General features: G+C 45.5%; 1 protein-coding gene and 1 long non-coding RNA gene across 4 annotated transcripts in view; one reads left to right on the forward strand and one right to left on the reverse strand.

Moving 5' to 3' along the window:
- Positions 1–10317, forward strand: part of UBASH3A (ubiquitin associated and SH3 domain containing A) — a 27679-nt gene extending 17362 nt beyond the window's left edge. The window contains exons 9-14 of the mRNA XM_039914682.1: positions 1593–1715; positions 2399–2491; positions 5281–5425; positions 5683–5789; positions 7246–7355; positions 9552–10317. Of these exons, the coding sequence (XP_039770616.1) occupies positions 1593–1715; positions 2399–2491; positions 5281–5425; positions 5683–5789; positions 7246–7355; positions 9552–9689 (716 nt within the window). The 3' untranslated portion in view covers positions 9690–10317. The remainder of the gene's footprint in view (positions 1–1592; positions 1716–2398; positions 2492–5280; positions 5426–5682; positions 5790–7245; positions 7356–9551) is intronic.
- Positions 1–23300, reverse strand: part of LOC114805481 — a 25400-nt gene extending 2100 nt beyond the window's left edge. The window contains exons 1-6 of one of the 3 annotated variants that reach the window (XR_005661059.1): positions 22858–23300; positions 22551–22700; positions 7227–7458; positions 1210–3481; positions 984–1094; positions 201–330 (exon numbers count right to left, since the gene is read on the reverse strand). This is a non-coding gene — a long non-coding RNA (uncharacterized LOC114805481). The remainder of the gene's footprint in view (positions 1–200; positions 331–983; positions 1095–1209; positions 3482–7226; positions 7459–22550; positions 22701–22857) is intronic. The other 2 variants (XR_005661060.1, XR_003753467.2) reach the window with 2 other exon arrangements.
- Positions 23301–23437: the final 137 nt, after the last annotated feature.

A 23437-nucleotide genomic window follows, 5' to 3' on the forward strand; every position in this document is an offset into this window, starting at 1 on the left:
CATAGTGAGCACTTAGCAAACACCACTATTATTGTTATTACATCCTCTCCTTAATGACCATATACCAGTATATTGATTCTCATGGATTAAGAGTATTCATGGCCTAAATGAAATCAGCCTGAGTGAGCTACTGGCTAGGGGTAAATCAGAGAGTAAAACTGAAAAAAAAAAAGGAAATACATTTTCCTTGTAATGAATACTTGCTAGGCTTTCTTGAGAATTTGTGTTTGGAGAGGTGGCGGGAGTAGGGGCGCAGTCCATTTGGCAGCAGTCTTGGTCTTGCAGAGGTCTCTCTACTTAATGGCAGTCAGAATAGGAAGATGACTAAAGCTGGTGAAAAACATGAACAAGGAAAAATAGCCTGAAGATTTTTATTGTTTTGACAGTCACTGCCACGTGTTGTCAACCAGAGTCTCGGAGCCCCAACTTCCACATCAACCCCCTGATCCATCAGGTCATGGGGGCAGGTGCCAAGTGAAATTTAGGTCATCTGTAGAGGTGTAGAAGAGGCGAACCCTTGGCCAGACAGGTGCTTAATTTGTCATGAAAGAGGTCCCGGGGTTTCAGCAGTTGTGTAATTTTTCATTTTTACTTTGCAAGGACTTGGAATGCTGTCACTGTTTCCTAGGGCAGTTACTTTCAGTTGCACACAATAAACACAAGTTCATTTGAAAGACCAGCCTCCTGGCCTGGTATTGGATCAGTGATCAATGTTTACAAATCTACAAGACAGATGACCACTTTTACATTTTAAACGGTGAGCTCAGAGATGTTGGGGCTGTGGGCCTTGTAGGCAGAGGTGCCACAACAGTGCATTTCCACTTTTAAAGACCCCTAAGGCTGAGTCCATGGCTGGCCCTGGCAAGGATAATTAATCAGTGGTTCTATTGAGTGCTTACTCTGTGCAGAGCACTGTACTAGCGCTTGGGAAAGTACACTACAACAGAATTAGCAGACGTGTTCCCTGCCCATAATAAGCTTACATTCCAGAGGGCTCTCATGCTCCAACTGACAGTGATCGCTGTTCTTGGAGAAGAGCGTCTCAAATCAATATTTTGAAATCTGCCGTCTCCCAAAGGAGCCCAGCAGAGAACCTGCAGTGACATGCACTCAGTCTTTAGAAACAAGCTGAATCAGGACAAGTCAAATTACGTTTATCTGTAAATTTGTTTAGTGACTTTGTTAGCCAAATCTGAGATTGTCACTCACCGAAAAATGTTGTTAGTTGATCACGGAAGACATTTTGCTCCTTAAGGTAGCCCTCCCCATTGAGAAAGTTGAACCGAGAGAAGTCTCATCCAGGACTACGAATGAGGTCAACTTCTCGGCAGGCGTTTGGGTGGATTCTAGATGGAAACATTCCCTGTTCTCAGGACAGGTTTAAAAGCAAAACACTAGCAGGACTTTCATTTTAAATGCATCCTCAGCTCCAAACCCATTTAGAATTCTAACCATAATTAAAATAATAGTGAAACAAGTCCTAAATTCGGGGGCAGGCAGTAAAAATTCTAGTGGGCTAACAGTGATACCAATTTGTTGAAATTAAAGAAAATACTTTGAATCCAAAAGTGAAGCATTCCTTTTCATTCCAGGAAACTACTTTAGACCGGACCTGAATTTCCCTTGCAGTCTACCCAGAAGGAAAAATGGCATCAAAGAATTTGAAAATGACCCTCCTTTATCCTACTGTGGTATATTCCAGGCCCGACTTACAGGTGTGTCTAAGGGTGATCCTGAAGGGAATTGGGAGTGTCTTGAGCCCAGTTAGGACATTAAAGAAGTAGTGACTGCAGTGGAGGAGAGGAGCTATTTAGGGTGATTGAAAGGAGCTAAGTTTCTAGAGCTTCTAGGAAGCTAAAGAAGCCAATAACTTTATTGGCTTGCATGTACAGAGGAGCATCTTACATGCTGAGAAGTATAGTGGCCTAATGGAAATAACATAGGCCCAGGAGTCAGAGGACCTAGGTTCTAATCCCTATTATATTATTATTATTATTATTATCATCATCATCAGAAGTAGTAGGCAGACACCTTCTCATCCAGTACGTACCTTCTGAAAATAAAACCTGTCCCCAGACTGAATTCCCTTCAGAATGTATCACACCCTGAAGCTTAGGGCCAAGTCTTAAATTTGTCTTTCCAAGGCAAATAAATTCCACTTTCCTGAAGTACTGTACACTTTCATTGCAAGATCATGAAAATGGATTTTACACTACTGTCCATATTCACTGTTGAGGGAAATTTGGAAAGGCTGTGTACTGCCTACTCAGTACTGTCCAATTGATTGAAACACCATGGGCATTCTGTCCAGCATTGACTAGGAGCAATGAAGGAGGTCATAGCACAAACTTGTTATGTTACCCTATGAAAAAGGGTTGGTTTGCCTATTGTCTTCCAGGGGAAGCTCTCTTGGAGAAAGCAACAAAAATTGGCTGTGTTTACTCCTCACCTGCTCTCCGCTGCATACAGACAGCAAAGTATATCCTAGAAGGTCAGTTAAATGTTAAACTGAGTTTCCTTTCTATAATGGTTGAGTGTGCATTTGTGAGAAGTAGAGACAATATGTGTACATAGAGAGAGAGAGGAAAGGAAGAGAGAAATGAGGGGGAGAGAGAGAAAGAAAGGGAGAGAAAAAGAGGAGAGAGACATCCTTGTTCAAAGATGAACATATAGACAGTTGAAGTTTACCCAGCCCCGCCAGTGTGGCCAAAATAATGGCTGCAAGTTTGTCAGCCCCTTCCTAAGTGTCCTCTGCTGCCTTGTTGCATTTGCCATGTTCAGTGTGTAGCACATGTTGCCATAACCTCCACTCAGAAGCCTCCACTCAGAAGCCTCTTCTGTGCCATTCTGTTTGGCACTCTTGATCATTATTTTTAAAAGAAGACTTATGAGTGCCTTTGATGCTGAGGCTCCTTTGTTATGAATATTGAGGACTTTTACAAAAACCACCTCATGGGAATCATCTCAGTACAAGTAACAGATGACTGAAGAAGAGCAAGATGCTTCATTGGAAGCAGCAGTGACCATAACGAGCTTGAGCTAATACCTTTACACCTCATTCTTGCCCTGGTTTCTGTGGGAGGCCCTGGCATTTCTTTGTCTTTCAGCCTGGATATAGATCGGAAAAAGGAGCCCAGCCTTGGTTATCTTACTTTTATCAGGCTGTATGTGAGACACAGACACTGAGCTTCTCATAGACCCACTCACAAGCCTTGGTTTTCTATCTTTCCAACAGCAATACTATTCTTCAGCTACCTCCAGCAAGATTTTGAGGGAATGATTTACAGAGTGTTTTAGTCATCGGGTGGGAGATGGCATACAAAAGACTTGCTAATTTTGCCTCAAAATTGCCATAACCAATTAGTTGAATTATCAGTGGTTTCTATTAAGCATCTATTGAGTACTAAATAAGAAGTATATTAAGTACCTGGGAGAGTTTATCAGAAGCACGATACATTCCTTGCCCTCAAGAACTTATAATCTATTGGGGAAAATAGACCAAAAATATATAAATTGTGGGATCTCTCTCCCTCTCTCTTACCCTTCCATAATGGCATATATATATATTAGTAATCGATATATACATATATATGTATCGAATAATAAAATACATGTAGATTTCCTAGTGACCCTAACCGACTGTGGTTCTGAGACGCCTATCTTTTTTCTGTTTCTTAATGCTTGAAGGTGTTCAAACGTTTTTAAGCAATATATAGTATTTCCTGAGGTATTTCATGCACATTATCTGCGTGTCATCTCCCAAAAGCTACCTGCTAATCAACTGGTATTAAATTCAGTAGGACATTCTGATCTCATTCTTGCCAGTTGGCTCCTTCGCTTTATTGTGAGGATGCATCATTATGTGTCACTCTTCCTACTTTCTCCCTTAGGCTTTCATTTCAGTAAACTTGTACTAGATGTTCTGGTTTTTCTTTTCCTAAAACTTCCACCATGGTAACCATAAAAGAAGGATGCTCTCTAATGTGCCATTACAGAATGGGGACAAAAGGATGTCATCAGACAATCTTCACTAACATTATTTCTCTTAGTTTTTTTTAACTTTTTTTAATCTTAGCCAACACAAACTAGTATTTTTGTTGCTCCATAGCCTTATACTCTACTATTTGCCCTATCCATTATCTATTTTAATGTCTACTTCCCCCTGTAGACTGTAAGATCCTTGTGGGCAGGGAACGCGTCAGCTAATTCTGTTGTATCGTAGTTTCCCAAGCACTTAGTATAGTGTTGTGCACACAGTAAGCACTCAATAAATATCATTGATTGATTGAAAGCTGCAGTCTGTCAGATGGAAGGAAGAAGGACGGGAGGGAAATCCATGCCAGGGAAACAGCATGAGTGAAGGGATGGGGACAGAAGAGTTGTGATCGAGATACAGCTAGGTTGGCTTGGGGATAGAGAATAGAGATCTTACACTCAAAGATCTTACTTTATATTTTGTCATTGCTTTTCTCAGGGTAACTTGCCTATGGGTATTTACAGAACAGAACTAATCCCCAGTATCAAGAGCCTAGGACCAGGCTATGCAAAGGAATCTATTAAATACCCGCTGATGACTTAGACTGTAAGCCTGTCATTGGGCAGGGATTGTCTCTATCTGTTGCCGAATTGTACATTCCAAGCACTTAGTACAGTGCTCTGCACATAGTAAGCGTTCAATAAATACTATTGAATGAATGATAGAAGCATGTCAGGTCTTCCTGGTGTCTTAGAAGTCAGAAAGACCTAGATTCTAATCCCAGGTCTGCCACTTGTCTGCTGTGTGACCCTGGGCAAGTCACTGAGCTTCTCTGTGCCTCAGTTCCCTCATCTGTGAAATGGGGATTAAGACTGTGAGCCCCATGTGGGACCTAGACTGTGTCTCACCTGATTAACTTGTTTCAGCACTTAGTACAATACCTGGCACATAGTAAATGCTTAACAAATACAATTTATTTCTCTGGAAGGAACTGTTTACTGATGCCTGGGAGTCAAGGTGAAGGGTGTTAAGGAAAGTGTTCAACTGTAAACTTGAGAGCAGGGAATGTACCACCTCTTTATTCTCTATGTCCTAAACACAAGGTTCAGTGCATTACAACCATGTTGGAGTTTAATACAAGCTACTTCTATTCTGAATTGCTATTCTTGCTATTTTACACTCCCAAGAAGTTAGTACAGTACCTAGCACTCAGTAAATGCCATTGTTTGACAGATTGACTGTATGACACAGAGGCTACTCGACTGCCCTCTGCTGCCTCTGAGTGTGTTTCCTAATAAATGCAGGGCTCAAACTGGAGAAAAAAATGAAAATAAGAGTGGAACCTGGACTGTTTGAGTGGACAAAATGGGAAGGAGCCAGGGCAGTGCCGCCTCTCATGACCCTGACGGAGCTGAAGGAGGCGCACTACAACATCGACCCCAACTACAGGTAGGCCATTCCCATCCTCTCATTCTCTGCCCCCACCCCTGGGCTCCTTGCTGGGCAGGACACCCCTAAGATATCAGGCCAGGCGACCTGGACTGAGCCTTTAACCTCTGAGTCTCACTGACCCCACTGATAGAGCGAAAATAGTAGTCTTCTCCCTCCCTGAGCCCCATCCATTCTGCTCATTTGCTTGGGTAAATCTGGCTTTCACCACCCAGGAAAATGAAATCTGGTGGTTTCTCTGTGCCTTGATTTTCCAGCTCCGAATACCCCATCTCCTGCCTGGTGCCGTCGGAAAGCTACGAGGACTACGTGAGCAGGTGTTCCGTGACTGTGCAGCAGATCATGAAATCCTGCTCTCGGGAAGGTGAGGGTGTGCCTTGGAGCCATTCCTTTCCCCCTTCCCTCATGTCCTTGCCTAGTCGGGTGATCGCTGTTGGTGGAAGTGGCTTTCAGGATCCTTCCTTCAGAAGCCACAGTGCTACCAATGGCCTTCCCCTGTGCTTGGGGAGCTGAGGAGGGAGCCAGATCAGTGGAGGAAAGGATGTAGAAAAGATACCAGAGTAGTTGTTCTTTGGCTCTACTTTCTCCTCCTGGGGGGGCCCCAGCCATCCCCTCTTTGTCCTCCCTTCCCACCTCCCCAGAGCTCCCACAGGCGTGGAGCAGGTGGGGAGGGGAGGCTTTGGGTTGACAGAGGCCTCTCAAGCTCAGGTAAAGGTACCAAGCCCCTGACCTCCCCCCACCCCCACCTCCATCCAAGGGTGTTTCCCCCCATCCGCAGAATATAGACTACAAATCCTTGAACCCAGCCCTGCCCTCCCCAGCCTACCCCTGCCTCGATGGTAGCACTGGGAAAGGGGGAGATGCCCAGACTGGGCCCCATCTTCCACAACTCCCACTCAGAGAAGCCAAGTTCTGGGAGATGTGTGCTTTTAGGCCCTCGATCAGCTCTTTCCTCACTACTTATCCCTCTTTCTTCTCCCTCTACAACTCAACTCACACACTTTGCTCCTCTTCCTATCATCCTCAACTCTCCTGACATCGACCTCTTGCTTGCTCACATGCTCCCTTTTGCCTGGAACTCCTTTACTTTCAGCAGACCAGGGCTCTCCCCTTCCTAAAAGCCCTTCTAAGGTCACATTTCCTCCAGGAGACCTTCCTTGATTCATCTCTCATCTCTCCACTTTATACTCCCCCACAACTGCCACTTCAACTCTTCTCTGTCATTTGGGGACTCGCCCCTCTCACTCTCCAAGTACCTTATGAGCATAAGTATCTTTTTACTTTACTGCTTTCTTCCACTGAAATTCATGAGAGTATCTTCCTCCCCTGTTAGATGGTAAGCTCCATGGAGACAGAGATCATTTCTACTCATTTTAACTGCACACAGCAAGCACTCAATAAATACTATCAATTGGCTGATTGATAAATGGGGAAGGGAAAACTGGTTTTAGTAGGGAAGACCAGCAATATATGCCATCAACTGGACGATCAGTCAACTAATCAATGGTATTCATTGAGCACTTGTCGAGAGTGAATCCCTGGTCTAAGCATTCAAAACTGTACAGCAAGAAAAAGACACATCTCCTGCCCTCAAGGAGATTTAGACTGTAAACTCTCTCTCGACTGTAAGATCGTTGTGGGCAGTAAGTTATATTGTTGTGTTGTACTCTCCCAAGCGGTAAGTATGATGCCGTACACACAGTAAGCACCCAATAAATAAGATTGATTGATCTTGCGATCTAAGGTGGGAAGTGTGTGGATAATGAAGTCCTCTGTGTCCCATTTTATGTGGTTGTGTTACCTTGCCGGTTCTTTTGCAGCTGGAGTTGTCTTAATCGTGGGCCACGGTTCAGCTCTGGACTCCTGCACACGACCTCTCCTGGGCCTCCCTCCTCGAGACAGCAGTGACTTTGCCCAGCTGGTGAGAAAGGTAAGCTGTTCCTCCAGCAGGAAATTTTGGAGTGATCTGTGTTCTCTCGGGCTCCTTGGGAAATCACCCAAATTCCATCCGAATGACTAAAGAAGGTTCCCCCCTACAATAATAGTAATAGTGGTATTTGTTAGGTGCTTACTATGTGCCAAACACTGTACAAGGTAGTGCAGTAGTTAAAATTCAAGCAGATTAGACACAATCCCCATCCCAGTTGGTGCTCACAATCTAAAGAGTGAGAACAGGTATTTTTACCTCATTTTACAGATAAGGAAACTGAGCTACAGAGAAGTTGAGTGACTTGTCTGAGGTCACAACAGGCAAGAGGCAGAGCTGGGATTAAAAATCTAGGTCTTCTGACTTCCAGTCTCACCCTCTTTCCACTAGACACCGCAGCTTCTCTACATTTCTCCCCTCAGTTCCTTCAACAGATGTTCACTTATTTGGAGCTGGGCAGCGAGCTGTCTGTCTTCCAGTTGTTCAGCAGCCAGTGAAGAAGAAGTTCAAAGCGGAACAGGAGTGTGAGAGGGGAGTGGGAAGGGTGGGGTGGGCAGGAGGGGACTCTTTAAACTGTGACACTGACAAAAATGATGATGATGACTTCCTAAAAGACATTTCCAAATGTCCCAGGCAGAAAGAGTTAAACACAGACTCACCAGATGACCTTGGGCAAGTTTAACTGCTCCATGCCCCAGTTTCCTCATGTGTACAATGGGGATTGAATACCTGTGCTTTTTTCTACTTAGATGGTGAGCTCTGTGTGGGACAGGGAATGTGTCAGATTTGATTGCAGTGTTTAGTACAGTACTTGGCACATAGTAAGTGCTTAACAGCTACCACAGTTATTATGTGCCAGTTTTTCAGTGAGAGGCTTTGGGCACTGCTCTGGTTAGCTTCAGAGAGAACCGACTGCCTCCTCCAAGAGGCAGAGCCAGGATTAGAACCTAGGTCCTCTGGCTCTCAGGCCCGTGCTCTTTCCATTAAATCAAAGTTTGCTGCACCTGTTGCTGTTTTCTCTTTCACCTCTTTGTCTGTGGATCCTTGTGAAGCTTTTGCTCAAAAGGGGCACTCCTTTCTTGATAGCAGCACACCATGCTGGCCTATTCTCAGCACATGCCTACCACTTTTAAGCTGGCTATGGCACTGTCTAAGGATTTACTTCACCGTGTTCTTAAAACATTTCCTCCGTCCTTCTTGCTTATCGCTCCCAGTCTCAGCTCTCTCCATACACCAGTTGTCATTCATTCTCTTGACTTGTCCCACTCAGTGCAGTTGTGTTGAGGAGGGATTCGCTCCGACCCTAGGAGACTGACTACATCCCCAAATTCACTGTTTGTGACTTTTGTCTTGCTGTTTGCTGTCGAGTCTGGCCCCCAGCTGGATGATGAACTGCTCAGGGAGCCAGATGTGGCATCTGTGTATAGGGTCTAAATTGCGTGGCCTTTGAGAAGGTTGGATGACATTACAGTTCTAGAGACCATTGGTTTGGTCTGGAGTCTGATATCACACTCCATTTTTGACAGTGTCTCAAAGGAACAATCTGATTTACACACAGATTAGAGCCACATTGGGTCAAACCATGATACTCAGATGGTCAAAAGTGAAAAACCACCAAATTACCAGAAGTGATTTGTATTTAAATCCATTCAGATTGTATGAGATCCCTCCCCTTGAGGCTTGGTTTGTAAGCTTCTGAGTATTTATACCTGGCTAGGCCATTGATGCTTTTATCAATCAATCAGTTCATCTTTTGAGTGATATTATTTTGAAATATCTATGAACATTGTCTAAGACTTTTTTTTTCCAAATCATGAGTATCAGATTTTAAACATTCGAATGATGTTCCATGCATCGTAATAGGAAAGCCACTAAAGACTCCTGGGCACGTAGCTATGAAACTTTGTGCTTTGCAACGGACTGCACCCCTGCCCGCCGACTCCCTCGTTTCACTCTGTCCCCAAAAGGAAATATGACTGGTAGAGATGAGGAAGGGAGAGTGGTGCTGGGCAAGCCACTATCACTAGAATCAATTCCTCTGCACGTGTCCTCGGTCCCCAAGCTTCAGGAGAGAGGTGACCACATCAACATCATCTTCATTATTAGAATCTTTTCACGCTTCAAGTTAGAACCTCGGGGATCTAAACGCGGTGGGATTTTGGAAGACACATTAAGAACCTCATGAAATCTCTGTTCTAGATCCCTTCTCTGGGCATGTGTTTCTGTGAAGAGCTTAAGGAGGAAAACAGATGGCAGTTGACAAACCCCCCAGTTAAGACACTGACTCATGGGTCGAATTCTGCATTTAACTGGAGAAACTGGATACTTGATGAATAAGCAACTCAGTCCGTTAGTTGAAATGAACTTCATAATGAAGAAAGGACCATTTTTGTCCCTGAGATTCAGCAACCCGATGGAATGTCAAATTATGACTATGAAGGCATTTCAATTTCTTCTGAGATGAAATGTAGAAGCACAACATGCACTTTTGGATCCCGGTGGGTGTGTCTCATCTGTTTTTCTGTTCTGGATCTCTCTCTCCATCCCCTCAAAACATCTTTGGAGTGCTCGGGTGTGGACCTTCCACATTCGGACATACGGCTGGGAGGGTGAAATAAAACTCTCTCCCTTCAAGTGAACATGAGGCAACAGGAGGGGTTTGTGTCTAGAAAGCCAAAACCACCAGTGTGAATGGGGCCCCTCACCTGACTAATGGGCCACTTGTTCCCCCTGGAGGAAACACGAGCTAAATGCCACTGGGTGGGAGCAGGTGGAGATAGAAAGGTCTGCTCTATCTAAATCCCCAGTGACCTTCCAGGCCACCCTAGGAATTTGAAGATATGGACTCTGTCACCATCCAGTGGCTGAATTCGGCCCCTAGACAACCAGCCTCCTGAGCCTCTGTGCACTTCTGTCTCTTCTAATCCAGAATGCAATCTAGTAACATAAAAATCTTTAACATTGACTATTGTTTTTGAACAGAAATGTGATAGTTTAAATTGTCGTTATCGTTTTGATGCCCTGCTTGCAGTTGGGGCCCTACGAATAAGGTGGGTAGATACAAATGATGTGCAAATGTATTTTGTCCTCAGATTGGAGTGACAGAGGGGGAGCTGGTAAGCACCTAACTGAGTATGTGGGAAACTCAACTGATTTCAGTTCCAGGAAAACAAACCCAACAATGAAATGCTTTCTCAGATGTGGCCAGTGAAGGAGCAGGATGTTGAGAAGTGGGGATGGAGGTGGCCATCGGTGGCCCCAAGGGGAAATGCGAGAGGGAGATTTCTTCTGCCTAGACATCAGGGTCACTCAAGTCTAGGATAAGTGGGGAAAATTCCAGAGTTAAAGGACAAGAGAGAGGGATAAAGAAAAAGGGTGAAGGTTGAAAAGGAAGGTAGAATCAACTTCCAAGTGGAGAAACCCTCATGAAAAGGAGGAAAGGGAAAAGGCAGGAAGACTTCCTCTCCCGACCCAAGTGAACTGAGGAGAATAAGCCAGGGAGACTGGGTTTTTCCCAGGCGGTGCAACATTTCATTCTTTTTAAGGCCTTCCTTTCACCACACCATTAATAAGTCAGTTCTGTCCAACTTTAAATGAAGCGGAACCCCCGAATACCTGAAGCAGCAAATCTACAAGCTGTGAGAGTTGCAGTTACTGCAGTTGGAGTCAAGGTACATTGAAATTTTTTACCATCTGACCCGTTTGCATCAGATTCCCATTTTCTCCTTCTGTCAAAACTGACCATTGGCTAGTTTGCTCTGGAGGGAGAGCACGAAGCTGGATACCTCTCCAGGGAGAATGTGCCACCATTTGATTCCCCTTCATCCCTATGAGAGTGGAAATTAGTTTCTCTGGGGTCACATAGGTTCTGGTCCCTGGAAATGTTTTTTTCCATATAATGTTTTTTTTTAAGGTATTAAGTGTTTACTTTGTGCCAAACACTGTATTAAGTGCTGAGGTAAATTCAAGCTAATCAGATTGGACACAGTCCGTGTCCCACATTGGCCTCACAGTCTTAATCTCCATTTTACAGATGAGGTAACTGAGATAAAGAGCAGTGAAGTGACTTGCCCAAGGTCACACAGCAGACAAGTGGCAGAATCAGGATTAGCTCCCAGGTCCTTCTGACTCCCAGGCCTGTGCTCTCTCTGCCTCAGTTACCTCATCTGTAAAATGGGGATTAAGACTGTGAGCCCCACGTGGGGCAACCTGATTACCTAGTATCTACCTTAGTGCCTAGAACAGTGCTTGGCACAGAGTAAGCGCTTAACAAATACCATAATTATATAACTAGACCATGCTGCTTCTAAGACTCCCTACTATCCATAGCTGTTTAACACAGACCAAGTCAGTCCCACAGAACAACCAGCAGATGCAAAAATGTGCAAACTCTAATACCAGTTCATCTGAGGAACTCCAAACCCTTGGCCAACATTAATAAAGTTCCCCAAAGCCTTTGGAGTCTCCGTGGAGAAAATCATTGTAACCCTGTGAGCTCAGTGATCAAAATCCTGGGATCTTAAATCTGGTATGCTGGGAAACAGGAGTGACTAGGCAATGGTCTAAGAGGAATCTCCTCGGACTTCAGTTTTTTAAATCCAAGATCTAGGGAGTCTGAAAATCAGCCACATCTGGGCCCACTTCCTTCTCTTCTTCCTCTCCATCAATCAGTTTTCCCATCACTAGGATGACCCCTGCTGGAGCCATCTAGAAACCCCAATCCCTCACTTACACGCTTGACCTTAACCACAATTTGCCTGCTCTTTTGGGTCAGGGATTCATCTTGAATTCACCTAGGGACAGATGGATTACAGAGGGATGAGAAGAGGGGAAAAGTACACAAATCTTCCCCCCAACATAGTTCTTAACAAAAGTGAGGTTTTGAGTTTCAGCAAGTGATTTGTGGCTGGGCTTAAAAACATTAAAGGAAAACTAAAATGACTTGGTAGATCTTATTTTTAAGCAAAACAATCTTTGAAATTGTTGGCAACAGTGGAGCAGGAGGGAGGGAGCAGTCTTTGCAGTTGCCATTTCCAAATGGGCATTCTTTCACTCCTATCCATCTCCCTTGTTGGTCAACCAACCAATAATAGTAAATAATAATGGCAATATTTTTGATATCAGTTAAATGCTTACTAGTGTCAAGCACTATACTAAGTGCTGGGGTAAATACAAGGTAATCAGGTTGGGGACAGTCCTTGCCTCACAAGGGACTCTCAGTCTAAGTAGGATGAAGAACAGGTATTTCATCCTCATTTTACAATTGAGGCACAGAGAAATAAAGTGACTTGCCCAAAATCACACAGCAGGCAAGTGGTGAAGCTGGGATCAGAACCCAGGCCACTGGCCCCCAAAGCCAGTGCTCTTTCCTCTAGCCCATGCTGCTTTGATCAACTTGGAAGAAATCTTAAAAGGTCATTAGTGGTTCAGACCAGTGTTCACTCATTCAGCCGTATTTGTTGAGCGCTTACTGTGTGCAGAGCACTGTACTGAATGTGGTCCCCAACAGCAGGTTTCTTGGAAAGCCAGGTAATGATTACCCTCATTGACAGTCATCCAACATCCCTTCTGGCTCCCTCTGCATCCTGAACTTTTCCCCCAGAGACCTCTGTGGTCCTCTCATCAATGAATGAGCCACAGTGCTTGAGCTGGAGACGACCCATGTCAGGCTTCATTACAGCCAGGACAGCCCCACGGATGGGTGCAAAGAGCGTGTTCTTCCCCGCCAGGAAATTGTCCCCTGTAAGCTCCCTGTGAACAGGGAACACATCTACTGACTCTGTTATATTGAACTCTCCCAAGTGCTTAGTACCAGTACTCTGCACACAGTAAGTGCTCAGTAAATATGATTGATCAATTGTCCAACCTGTGCACCAGAGTTGATGCAAAGCAGTTCCTGGGCTTGTCTCTATAGCAGAGTCATTTTCTGCCCATCAGGAATACTGTCAGGGAACCCCAAAGGGGTGACTAAAAGAGCCAGAAAGTCCTAGTGGAACGAGCACAGGCCTGAAAGTCTGGAGACCTGGGCTTGTGTCCCAACCCCACCAATGATCTATTGCGTGACTTTAGACAAGTCACTGAACCTCACTGGGCTTCAATTTCTTCATCTGTGAATTGGGGATAAGGTAGATTGTGAGCACTATATGGGATGGGGCAATGTCATAGCTCATAAACTTGTACCTTTTGATAGTATTTAGCCCACAGTAAGTGCTTAACAGATTTCATAAGCATGATTATAATGACTAAAGATGATTCTCTTGGTATGCAGGGAAATAGGCCCTGTATAATTTTTTAGCGTATGGATTGCCTCAAGAGAAGTGCTGACTCCAAACGAGACAAGTATCTTGAGTTACAATTTCAGTCTATTGCATGTTCTCTACTTCCGGACACTCCCGGGAGGGAAAGTGAAGAGAGGAGTGGTCACCTAATTGCCAGGCACCCAACAGAGGCGCTCACCACTAGCTTTGTCTCAGGCCTCTCCTGGGAACTGACCGACTGATAGAGTCAAGCTCTGCCACTCTCCCCACCCTGATGCCCTACCTTAAGTGGGACCCCAGGGTCTAGCCAAGCCTCACCATGGGGTGGGAGAGGGTGAAGGTCTCTCTGTCATCAGTTATCAATCATGCATTTCCCCTGGCTAATTAGGAAATCAACAATAGGAAGTGATTCCTCAGACCAGCTGCTCTGCCTTCCCGAGCCCAGCAGTTCACAAGGTATGGTTCATTGCACTGAAAATGAAACTGTGAGTGCCGGGCCATTAAGGCGTGAGCAGGACCTACTCAGATGCTTGCTGGGAGGTTTGGGTGGGGTTTTTTTGTTGGTTTTTTTTTTTTTTTCATTTGGTTGATGTAGACAGGGCCTATAGGAACAGTAACTAAGCCCAGGAAACAGTGCAGCACTGGCTGGAAGTATCAATTCATCAATCATATTTATGGAGCATTTTCTGTATGCAGAGCATTATGCTAAGCACTTGGCAGAGTAAAATATAGCCGATTTGGTAGAATTGTTCCCTGCTCTCCAGGTGCTTACAGAGTAAAGGGTATATGGGTTAACTCTTATAGGGGTTTAGTATACAGACGAAGTATGTGGCTTAACTCCTTTAATACTTACTTTAGCAGGATGCATGATCTCAAAGACAGAAGTGAGAACATTTTTATAGGCTGAAGAGTAAAATAAGAAAAAAACATTCAAATAGGCAAAACCCGTTTTCAGTTTTTACTTTCCGATTGATTTTAGGGAATCTTAACTCCATAAAATGAACCCATTTGCTATTGAAGCATATTTGCAATTCAATTCCCCCACTCGTCAATTTATTTCGTTCCAGGGAAATGCCAATTCCAGCTGTTTTACATTTATCTCTCTCCATCAAAACTGTGGAAAACTCATTAAGGCATATGCAGGCCGATTCCCTCCAATAAACATGCTACTGCTTAATCTCTTGTGAGATATCCATTCAAGAAAGGTAACCAAGCTGTCATCCTACAAATTAATGAGCTGATGATGCCAAATAGACACTCTTCAGAATTTCTAGAATTTACTTTAACAATTAATATTCAGGGAAGGGGTGAAAATCTAGTAAATCAAGGACTATTCATTCATTCAATTCATTTGTATTTATTGAGCACTTACTGTGTGCAGAGCACTGTACTAAGAGCTTGGAAAGTACAATTCAGCAATAAAGAGAGATAATCCCTTCCCACACCGGGCTTACAGTCTACTAGAAATACAGACTACATCATATTTGGGGAGAAGCATTTCCAGTCCCAAAGGAGGAAGCAAGAGAACAAGTCAACTGAAAAAGGGCTTCACAAGAGAATGTCACCCTTGAAATAAGAAGTGAGAAGCAGTGTGGCCAAGAGGATGGAGCACGGTCCTGGGAGTCAGAGGCCCTGGGTTCTAATCCCAGATCTGCCACTTCGCTGCTGTGTGAACTTGGGCAAGTCACTCTACTTCTCTGTGCCTTACCTCATCTGTAAAAATGATATTGAGACTGTGAACCCCATGTGGTACATGGACTTTGTCCAATATGATTAACTTGAATCTACCCCAGTGCTTAAGGCAGTGCCTGGCACATAGTAAGGGCTTAACAAATACCGAAAAACAATGCAGAAAATGCAATTGGAGATATTTCAGTCACTATATTTTGTGTTACCCAAGTGATCCTTTAATTCTTCTGCCTTCCAGGTATCCCTTTGAAGAGTTTTTCTGTCTGTGCTTTTTCTCACTTAATCATTATGAAACATTAAATTTGAGGTCTTTTGTGCCACAAAAAAGGCAATCTCTTAGGAAATGAAAAGGAAACCTATTTTTATATCAACAAAGTTAAGAGGTTGATTGAAATACTTGTCAGTATGAGTCTTCTGAGAAAATGAAGACAAAATTTAATCTGGCCAAGCAGAAATTTCATAAGCATGCATCATCTCCATTTTGCCAAGGCAGATCAACTCTCAGAAGATCTCTCAACTTTATTTATGGTAAGATATTAGTCTATTGAAATCTAAGCATTCAACTGAAAAGTACTGGCTAAAAAATTTAGTCATAAATTGGCAAGATACTGAATTGTAGTAATCATATTTATTAAGTGCTTACAATGCAGAGCACTGTGCTAAATACTGAGTCAGAGTGTGCAGGTGGGAATTAGAAATGGTCCCTATCTCTCGGGGAACTCACTTTCTAAGAGTGTAAGCGGGAAAAAGGGACTGGAGACAGATTCAATGAGTAGGGAGCCGTGGGTAGAGGAACAGAATTTCAGGCACCTCGGGGTTCAGGTTTCAGGGCACTCCCAAAGCCACATCAAATTCCACAGCAGCCACCAGCCTTCCCCGAGTTGTATGGAGACCTCGTGCTATGGCTGTTTTTACACCTTTTCACTGGGTTGGGGGAAGGCAGGATGGGCTGAAATCTCCTCAGTGGTGCAGAGGAGAGTTGGTGCCGGTTTCTGGGGAGGTAGCGTGGCTATTGGTCCAGTCAGGGGAGTTTTTAAAGTTGTGCTGGGCCTGCTTTTCTCTTAACTGCAGGGGTGATGGAAGGCAGGATGGGATGGACTCACCTTGAGAGTGCAGAAGTGAGCCATCACGGACAGGGACAAAGCATATATTTCTATTGTGGTCTTCCAGTGCTTCCTATAGATAATAATGGTTGGTATTTCTTAAGCACCTACAATGTGCCAAGGACTATGCTAAGCATTCAAGTAGATACAAGATAATCAGATGGGGAGCCATCACTGTCCTCATGGGACTCCCAGTCTGATGTGTGACCTTGGGCAAGTTGCTTAACCTCTCTGTGCCTCAGTTACCTCATCTGTAAAAACGAGATTGAGACTGTGTCTCATGTGGGACATAGACTATGTCCAACCTGATTATCTTGTATCTACCCCTCTGCTTAGTACAGTGCCCGCTTCCTGTCTCTCCCCACTCCAATCCATATTTCACTCTGCAGCCCAGATCATTTTTCTACAAAAATGTTGAGTCCATGTTTCCCCACTCCTCAAGAACTTTCAGTAGTTGCCCGTCCATCTCCGTATCAAACGGAAACTCCTTACCATCAGCTTTAAAACACTCAAATCATCTTGCCTCCTCCTACTTCACCTCGTTACTTTCCTTTTATAGCCCGGCCCACTTACTTAGCTCCTCCAATGCCAACCTACTCACTGTACCTCGATCTCGCCTACGTCGCTTCCGACCTCTGGCCCACATCCTGCCTCTGGCCTGGAAGGCCCTCCCTCTTCATTTCTGAGAGACAATTATTCTCCCCACCTTCTAAGCCTTACTGAAGGCACATCTCCTCCAAGAGGCCTGTCCTACCTAAGCCCTCATTTCCCTTTCTCCCACTTCCTTCTGTGTAACCCTTGCACTTGAATTTGTTCCCTTTATTCACCCTTCTCTCAGCCCCACAGCACTTATGTGCAGGTCCATAATTTATATTAAAGTCTGTCTCTCCCCCCTCTACATCGTAACATCATTGTGGACGGGGACTGTGTCTACCGACTCTGTTACACTGTACTCTCCCAAGTGCTTAGTACTATGCTCTGGACATAGTAAGTGCTCAGTATGATTAAGTGCTTAAATGCCATATAAAATATATATAAATGTATCATGTTTATTGAACACTTACTGTGTGCAAAATGCTAAACTGGGCTCTTGTGGATATACAAGATGCAGTGCCTGCTCTATAGGTAACTAGAGTCCATTGGGTCTAGAAGCACTATGGCATAGTGGATAGAGCACAGGCCTGGGAGTCAGAAGGTCAGGGGTTCTAATCCCGGCTCCGCCACTCGTCCGCCGGGTGACCCTGGGGCACGTCACTTAACTTCTCTGGGCCTCATTTACCTCATCTGTAATATGAGGATCTGAGACTGTGAACCCGATGTGGGACAGGGACTGTGTCCAACCTGATTAGCTTGTATCCACCCCAGCGCTTAGTACAGTGCTTGGCACACGGTAAGCGGTTAATAAATACCATCATCATTATTATTAGTTCACGGGATTTTGTCGTGGTCCCTGGGGCGGCATTTTAAATAGATTGGGCTCCAGTTGGCACTTCGGGCTCTTCCACGTTTTAGAAGAGCATCTTTCCTGTTCCTGCAGTTCGTCCGCTTAAATGCCAAAGCGTTTAATGCAACGACACTACGGACACATTTAAGTTTGCGGAAGGGGGGCGGGCGATGACGGCCTGTACAGTCTCTAAACAAAGACAGAAAGACTGTTTTGCCACTAGAGGGCGCGTTCGTCTGGGTTTTAGGGCATAGAGGCTGAGCAGGCTCCCTCCGGCCCAGGCCCAGCTCCCTGTTCAGTCAAGGGGTCACCCTGCCCCGGGCTCCCCAAACTGGGCCCCAGCGACACCCCTTATCCCCCAACCTCGTCCTCCTCCTTTCTTCTCATAGCCCCCATCTATCTCTCCCCGCCCGCCATCTCCAATCTGCTTTTCTTCCCACCACCCCCGCGCTGCAGAGAAGGGGGGGAGGCATCTAGGCCGGTTTGCACCTCGGGTTGGGCAGGACTTTGGGGGACCAACCCTGGCACTGACCCCGCAGGTGGCTCCAGCTGTGGCTTTAACCCCGTGTCTCTCCCGGCCCAGCCCGCCCCACAGGGGCTCTAGCTTGCGAGTCCGGCGGGGACAGACAGACCTAGTCTGCGGTTCAACTCTCCGGAGCTAAAGAGGGGCTGGAGGCTGGCGGCCCGCTTTCAGTTCTAACCTGGTCACCCCCTTTCCCCCCTTCCCTTTTCTCTCTTCCATTCCCTTTTTTCTCCCTCTTCCCTCTCCCTTCCCACTTCCCTCTCCCCTTCCCTCTCCTCTCCCTCTCCCCTTTGCTCTTCTTTCCCCTTCCCTCTTCTTTCCCCTTCCCTTTGCTCTCCCCCTCCCTCTTCCCTCTCCCCTTCCCTCTCCCCTTCCCTTTCCCCTTCCCTTTGCTCTCCCCTTCCCTCTTCTCTTCCCTCTTCTCTCTCCCCTTACCCATTCCCAATCCCCTCCCCTTTTTCCTTTCTCATTCCTCCTGCTAGAGTTGCCCCTGTACCCCGAGCCCGTCCACAACCCTTGGCGAGGAGGTCGTGTGTCAGGAGAAGTCCTCAGGCAGGAGCCTTAGCCAGAGCACAGGAATGGGAAGTCCACCCTGCCCAGGATGGGCTCTTTTCTTTTTTGCCTTCATTTTTCTGTCACCCTACTGCTCTTGGAACAGTTTACCTCAGAAGTCGCTATTTTCAGTGGCTCCTAAAGCTGGTGGGTCTCGGTTCCCCCACCGTGCATGCTCTGACTCAAATGGTGAGTAGTCTGGACCGGGGTCACCTCGCTCTCTGCACCCTCGCTGTACAGTGGGGAATAGGGAGAATGCCCAAGCACTGTTGAGCTAGAGTCATGATGATGACCCACAGAGGGGTTTTCAATTTGTATGAGACTGTTGGATTTCTCGGGCAGGAGAGTCCCTAGGGAAGGCTCAACTGAGGCAGTTGCCCTAAAACCTGTGCCTTAGGGACCCCTGCCCCTCCAGAGAGTCTCCCTGCCCCCAACCCAGGTGTGCAGGGAAACAACATGATCTAATACATAAAGCACAGGCCTGCGTTTGAATCCCTACTCCTCCATTTGTCTGCTGTTCATTCATTCATTCAATAGTATTTATTGAGCACTTACTATGTGCAGAGCACTGTACTAAGCACTTGGAATGAACAAGTCGGCAACAGATAGAGACAGTCCCTGCCGTTTGACGGGCTTACAGTCTAATCGGGGGAGACGGACAGACAAGAACAATGGCGATAAATAGAGTCAAGGGGAAGAACATCTCGTAAAAACAATGGCAACTAAATAGAATCAAGGCGATGTACATTTAATTAACAAAATAAATAGGGTAATGAAAATATATACAGTTGAGTGGACGAGTACAGTGCTGAGGGGAGGGGAAGGGAGAGGGGGAGGGGGAGGAGCAGAGGGAAATGGGGGGGAAAGAGGGTTAAGCTGCGGAGAGGTGAAGGGGGAGTGGTAGAGGGAGAAGAGGAGCTCAGTCTGGGAAGGCCTCTTGGAGGAGGTGAGTTTTAAGTAGAGTTTTGAAGAGGAGAAGAGAACCAAGAGAACCAAGGCTGTGTGACCTTGGGCAAGTAATATCTCTCTGCATCAGTGCCCTCATTTGCAAAATGGGAATTCAGTACCTGTCCTCCTCTTTCTTAGACTGTGAGCGCCATATGGGACGTGATTATCTTGTATCTACCCCAGTGCTTAGTACAATCGCTGTCATTATTACAATGCCCAGGTAGAAATGAAAGGGCAAAACTTTGTTCTTAAGCTTTGCCCACTCCAATAGAGCTCTTCACCAGGCCAGTTGACCTGGGACCTAGCCGAGGTTGAGCCTCAGAAATGTGGGGCTAGTTAGTGATTAGTAATTATAATGATTGTGGTATTCATTAAGTGCTTATCATGTGCCAAACACTGTAGGAAGCACTCAGATTGAATACAGTCAAATCAGACACAGTCCCTTGTCCCACTTAAGGACAAGCAGCGTGGCTCAGTGGAAAGAGCCCGGGCTTGGGAGTCAGAGGTCATGAGTTCAAATTCTGTCTCTGCCACTTGTCAGCTGTGTGGCTGTGGGCACGTCACTTAACTTCTCTGTGCCTCAGTTCCCTCATCTGTAAAATGGGGATTAACTGTGAGCCTCATGTGGGACAACCTGATTACCCTGTATCTACCCCAGTGCTTAGAACAGTGCTCTGCACATAGTAAGCGCTTAACAAATACCAACATTATTATTATTGTTAAGGCTCACAGGCTAAAAAGGAGGGAGAATAGGTATTGAATCCCCATTTTACAGAGAAGGAGACTGAGGCCCAGAGAAATGAAGTGACTTCCCCATGGCCACCGAGCAGGCAGGTGGCAGAGCTGACGTTAGAACCCAGGTCCCCAAACTCCCAATCCTGTGATCTCTTAATATAGTGCCTGCCACATAGTAAGTGCTTAACAAATGCCATCATTATTATTACTATATTTTTGCTAAGCCATGTGGCTTGTCAGCCTGAGCGGACCAAATCAAACTTCTGGGGAGGGGGCTTGGGCTTGCCAGCCCTGTTGCCCTGAGGTTGCTGAAGGTTCTAAGCCTGACCACAAGCATTATGTGGTGTCAGCCTGAGTGGAAGATTTGAACCAGCCACACTGGCAAGTGCCAGGAATGAGGCCAAGGATCTTGGAGGGAGATTGAGTCGGGAAAAAGGAGGAAAATTAAAGGCTGAAAAGGAGGGAGAAAAGGTGGATTTTGTGGAGATGGAGTACAGAGTCAGGGGTCTGGAGAGGCCTGGCAATCAGTGGCAGCAGAGCAAAAGTGAGAGTCAGGGGTTGCCAAAGGTATGGACAAACTTTGAAAATAGTCTCTTTTCAGGGGAACTCAGATGGTGGAGGGAATCGATGGAGCTGGGCAGGGTTAGAAGAAGAGCATGGAGAGGGTGAGAGAGCTGCTGAGTGCAAGTGTGTTGGGAATCGGCAAATTAACCTTTAATTTTAAAAAATGGCTAATGTATTTTTGCTGGTTTTATTTGTAATTGGGTCTAGCGCAAGTGGTACTACTAACCCAAACAGCCATAAGGATGCACCGAAGACCATTCAGCAAGGTCATTCTCATCTCTCTTTCCTCTCTACCCCCAGAACAGGGACCTCCGCTGCCGGAGCCCCGGTAAAGAAGACAAAGGAGACGGAAGAAGCGAGAAGAAGACTGAAACCCTCCTCACCACACCTAGATGAGGGGTGCTGGGGGTGAGTCTGGCCACCAACCTGATTCCTGTTGCGCTAGCCTGCTTCCCAGCCTTGGATCATCTGGAATTGTTCATCATCACTATTTCCCACCAGGTCCCTGGAGGAGGCAATCTTTCGTGCCATTCACGAAATAGCATTACAGGGTAAAGCTGTGATTCCTAAAAACCACTGACAACACGGGCTTTACAGACATAGCTGTATAGTAGGATGAGAATCCTTTTACAAGGGTGATGATTGCTAGTGCTTTCATTACTAGCTTGTATTTTTATAACAATTTGCTTCAAATTCATCTCCTTTACAGTTTCCCCTCCCCTAATAGGCATCAGTGATCCACTTGAGGTGGTGGTCAGACCAGGTTCAGGTTTGAGGTGAGATCTAACGTAAAGTCTCTTTAATGTTTCATATTCATTAACTCTGTGACAAAGTGGGGCCAACCAGCCTCCTTCCGGAGAAGTGGCCATTCTTCAGGGCAGCACTTCTCACACTCACTGATTAAAGATCTCAGTTGTTGATGAAACTAAAATGCCAGAAAACTTAAATAAGCAATTGCTTAGTTTTCAAGGTGTAAGCCTCTCATCTTGTTTGCATAATATCAGAATGGTGTAATCATGGAATATAAATTGCTAAAGTCATTTTCATCACCAGCATTATTGAGGGCCTGCTCTATGCAGCACACCATTCTAGGCAGTTGGGGCCCAAGCTGAAGAAATACAGGGCATGATCTGTGTCTCTGAGGTGCTTACAGTGTTTTGGAGAACAGTGAGGCAAAAGTGGATGAAAATGCAATAGAGTGTGAGAGTAGGTATTGGTAATAAACACAGGTAGGAAAAGAAATCAGTAACAAAGAGGTGAGTGCATAGAAATGCTTAGGTGAGCAAATTGTACACTGATACACTGTCTATTGAAAAGGGACAGTAAGGCACAGTAGCTAGGAAACACTGATTTTGAAGGGGTTTTAGGCAGCTTGGAACTTACGTTTTTCCTCCTCTTGTGGGTGTTCCGGGCTCAATTTTATCATTATCATCTGCCTTCATTTTATATTGAGCTCCTGGGTGAATCTGATGCTGTGCTAGTCTTTTGTTCAAGCCCAATATTTAACAGCTGTGTCCATTACTTACTTAGCCTCTGGGTGCGTGGAGAAGAGCAGAAATTAGAAAAAAAGGTATCCCTTGCCAATTTCAGCTTCACATCTGTCCAAGACAACACAAAGCCTAGGCTTTCCCCCATAAAACACACACACAGTCAAAAACCCAGGCTTAAATTTGAAAGTATGGAAAAGCACCTTGTGGTGACGGGGTAATACCATCTCTGGTGTTACTTTTGGCAGAATGCTATTAAGTGTTGGTGGGAGAATTTGGATAGAATGGACGGTTGTGGTCGCATTTTACCAGCTCCTCTCCCACTGGTCCATAGACAGGTTGGAATGATGGCTAGAAGGGCAGGAAGAGAGAAGTGGAAAAATTGGGGTGAGGTCTAGTGTTGGGCCATTCATCATCATCAATACTATTTACTGAGCACTTACTATGGGCAGAGCACTGTAATGAGCACTTGGAGAGTACAATGCACTCGGTCAGTTTTCCCCATCCTACCTCATCTCACTATATCTCCTACGTTAGCCCAAGCTGCCCGCTCCACTCTGTTGGCACCCAGCTTACTTGCTGTGCCTCCATCTCATCTATCTCACTGCCGACTCCCTTCCCAGAAGCAGCGTGGCTCAGTGGTGAGAGCCCGGGCTTGGAAGTCAGAGGTCATTGGTTCTAATCCCGCTTCTGCCACTTGTCTGTTGTCTGACTTTGGGCAAGTCACCTCACTTCTCTGTGCCTCAGTTCCCTCATCTGTAAAATGGGGATTGAGACTGTGAG

The sequence above is a fragment of the Ornithorhynchus anatinus genome, chromosome 18 (assembly GCF_004115215.2).
Source record: "Ornithorhynchus anatinus isolate Pmale09 chromosome 18, mOrnAna1.pri.v4, whole genome shotgun sequence".
Taxonomy (NCBI): domain Eukaryota; kingdom Metazoa; phylum Chordata; class Mammalia; order Monotremata; family Ornithorhynchidae; genus Ornithorhynchus; species Ornithorhynchus anatinus.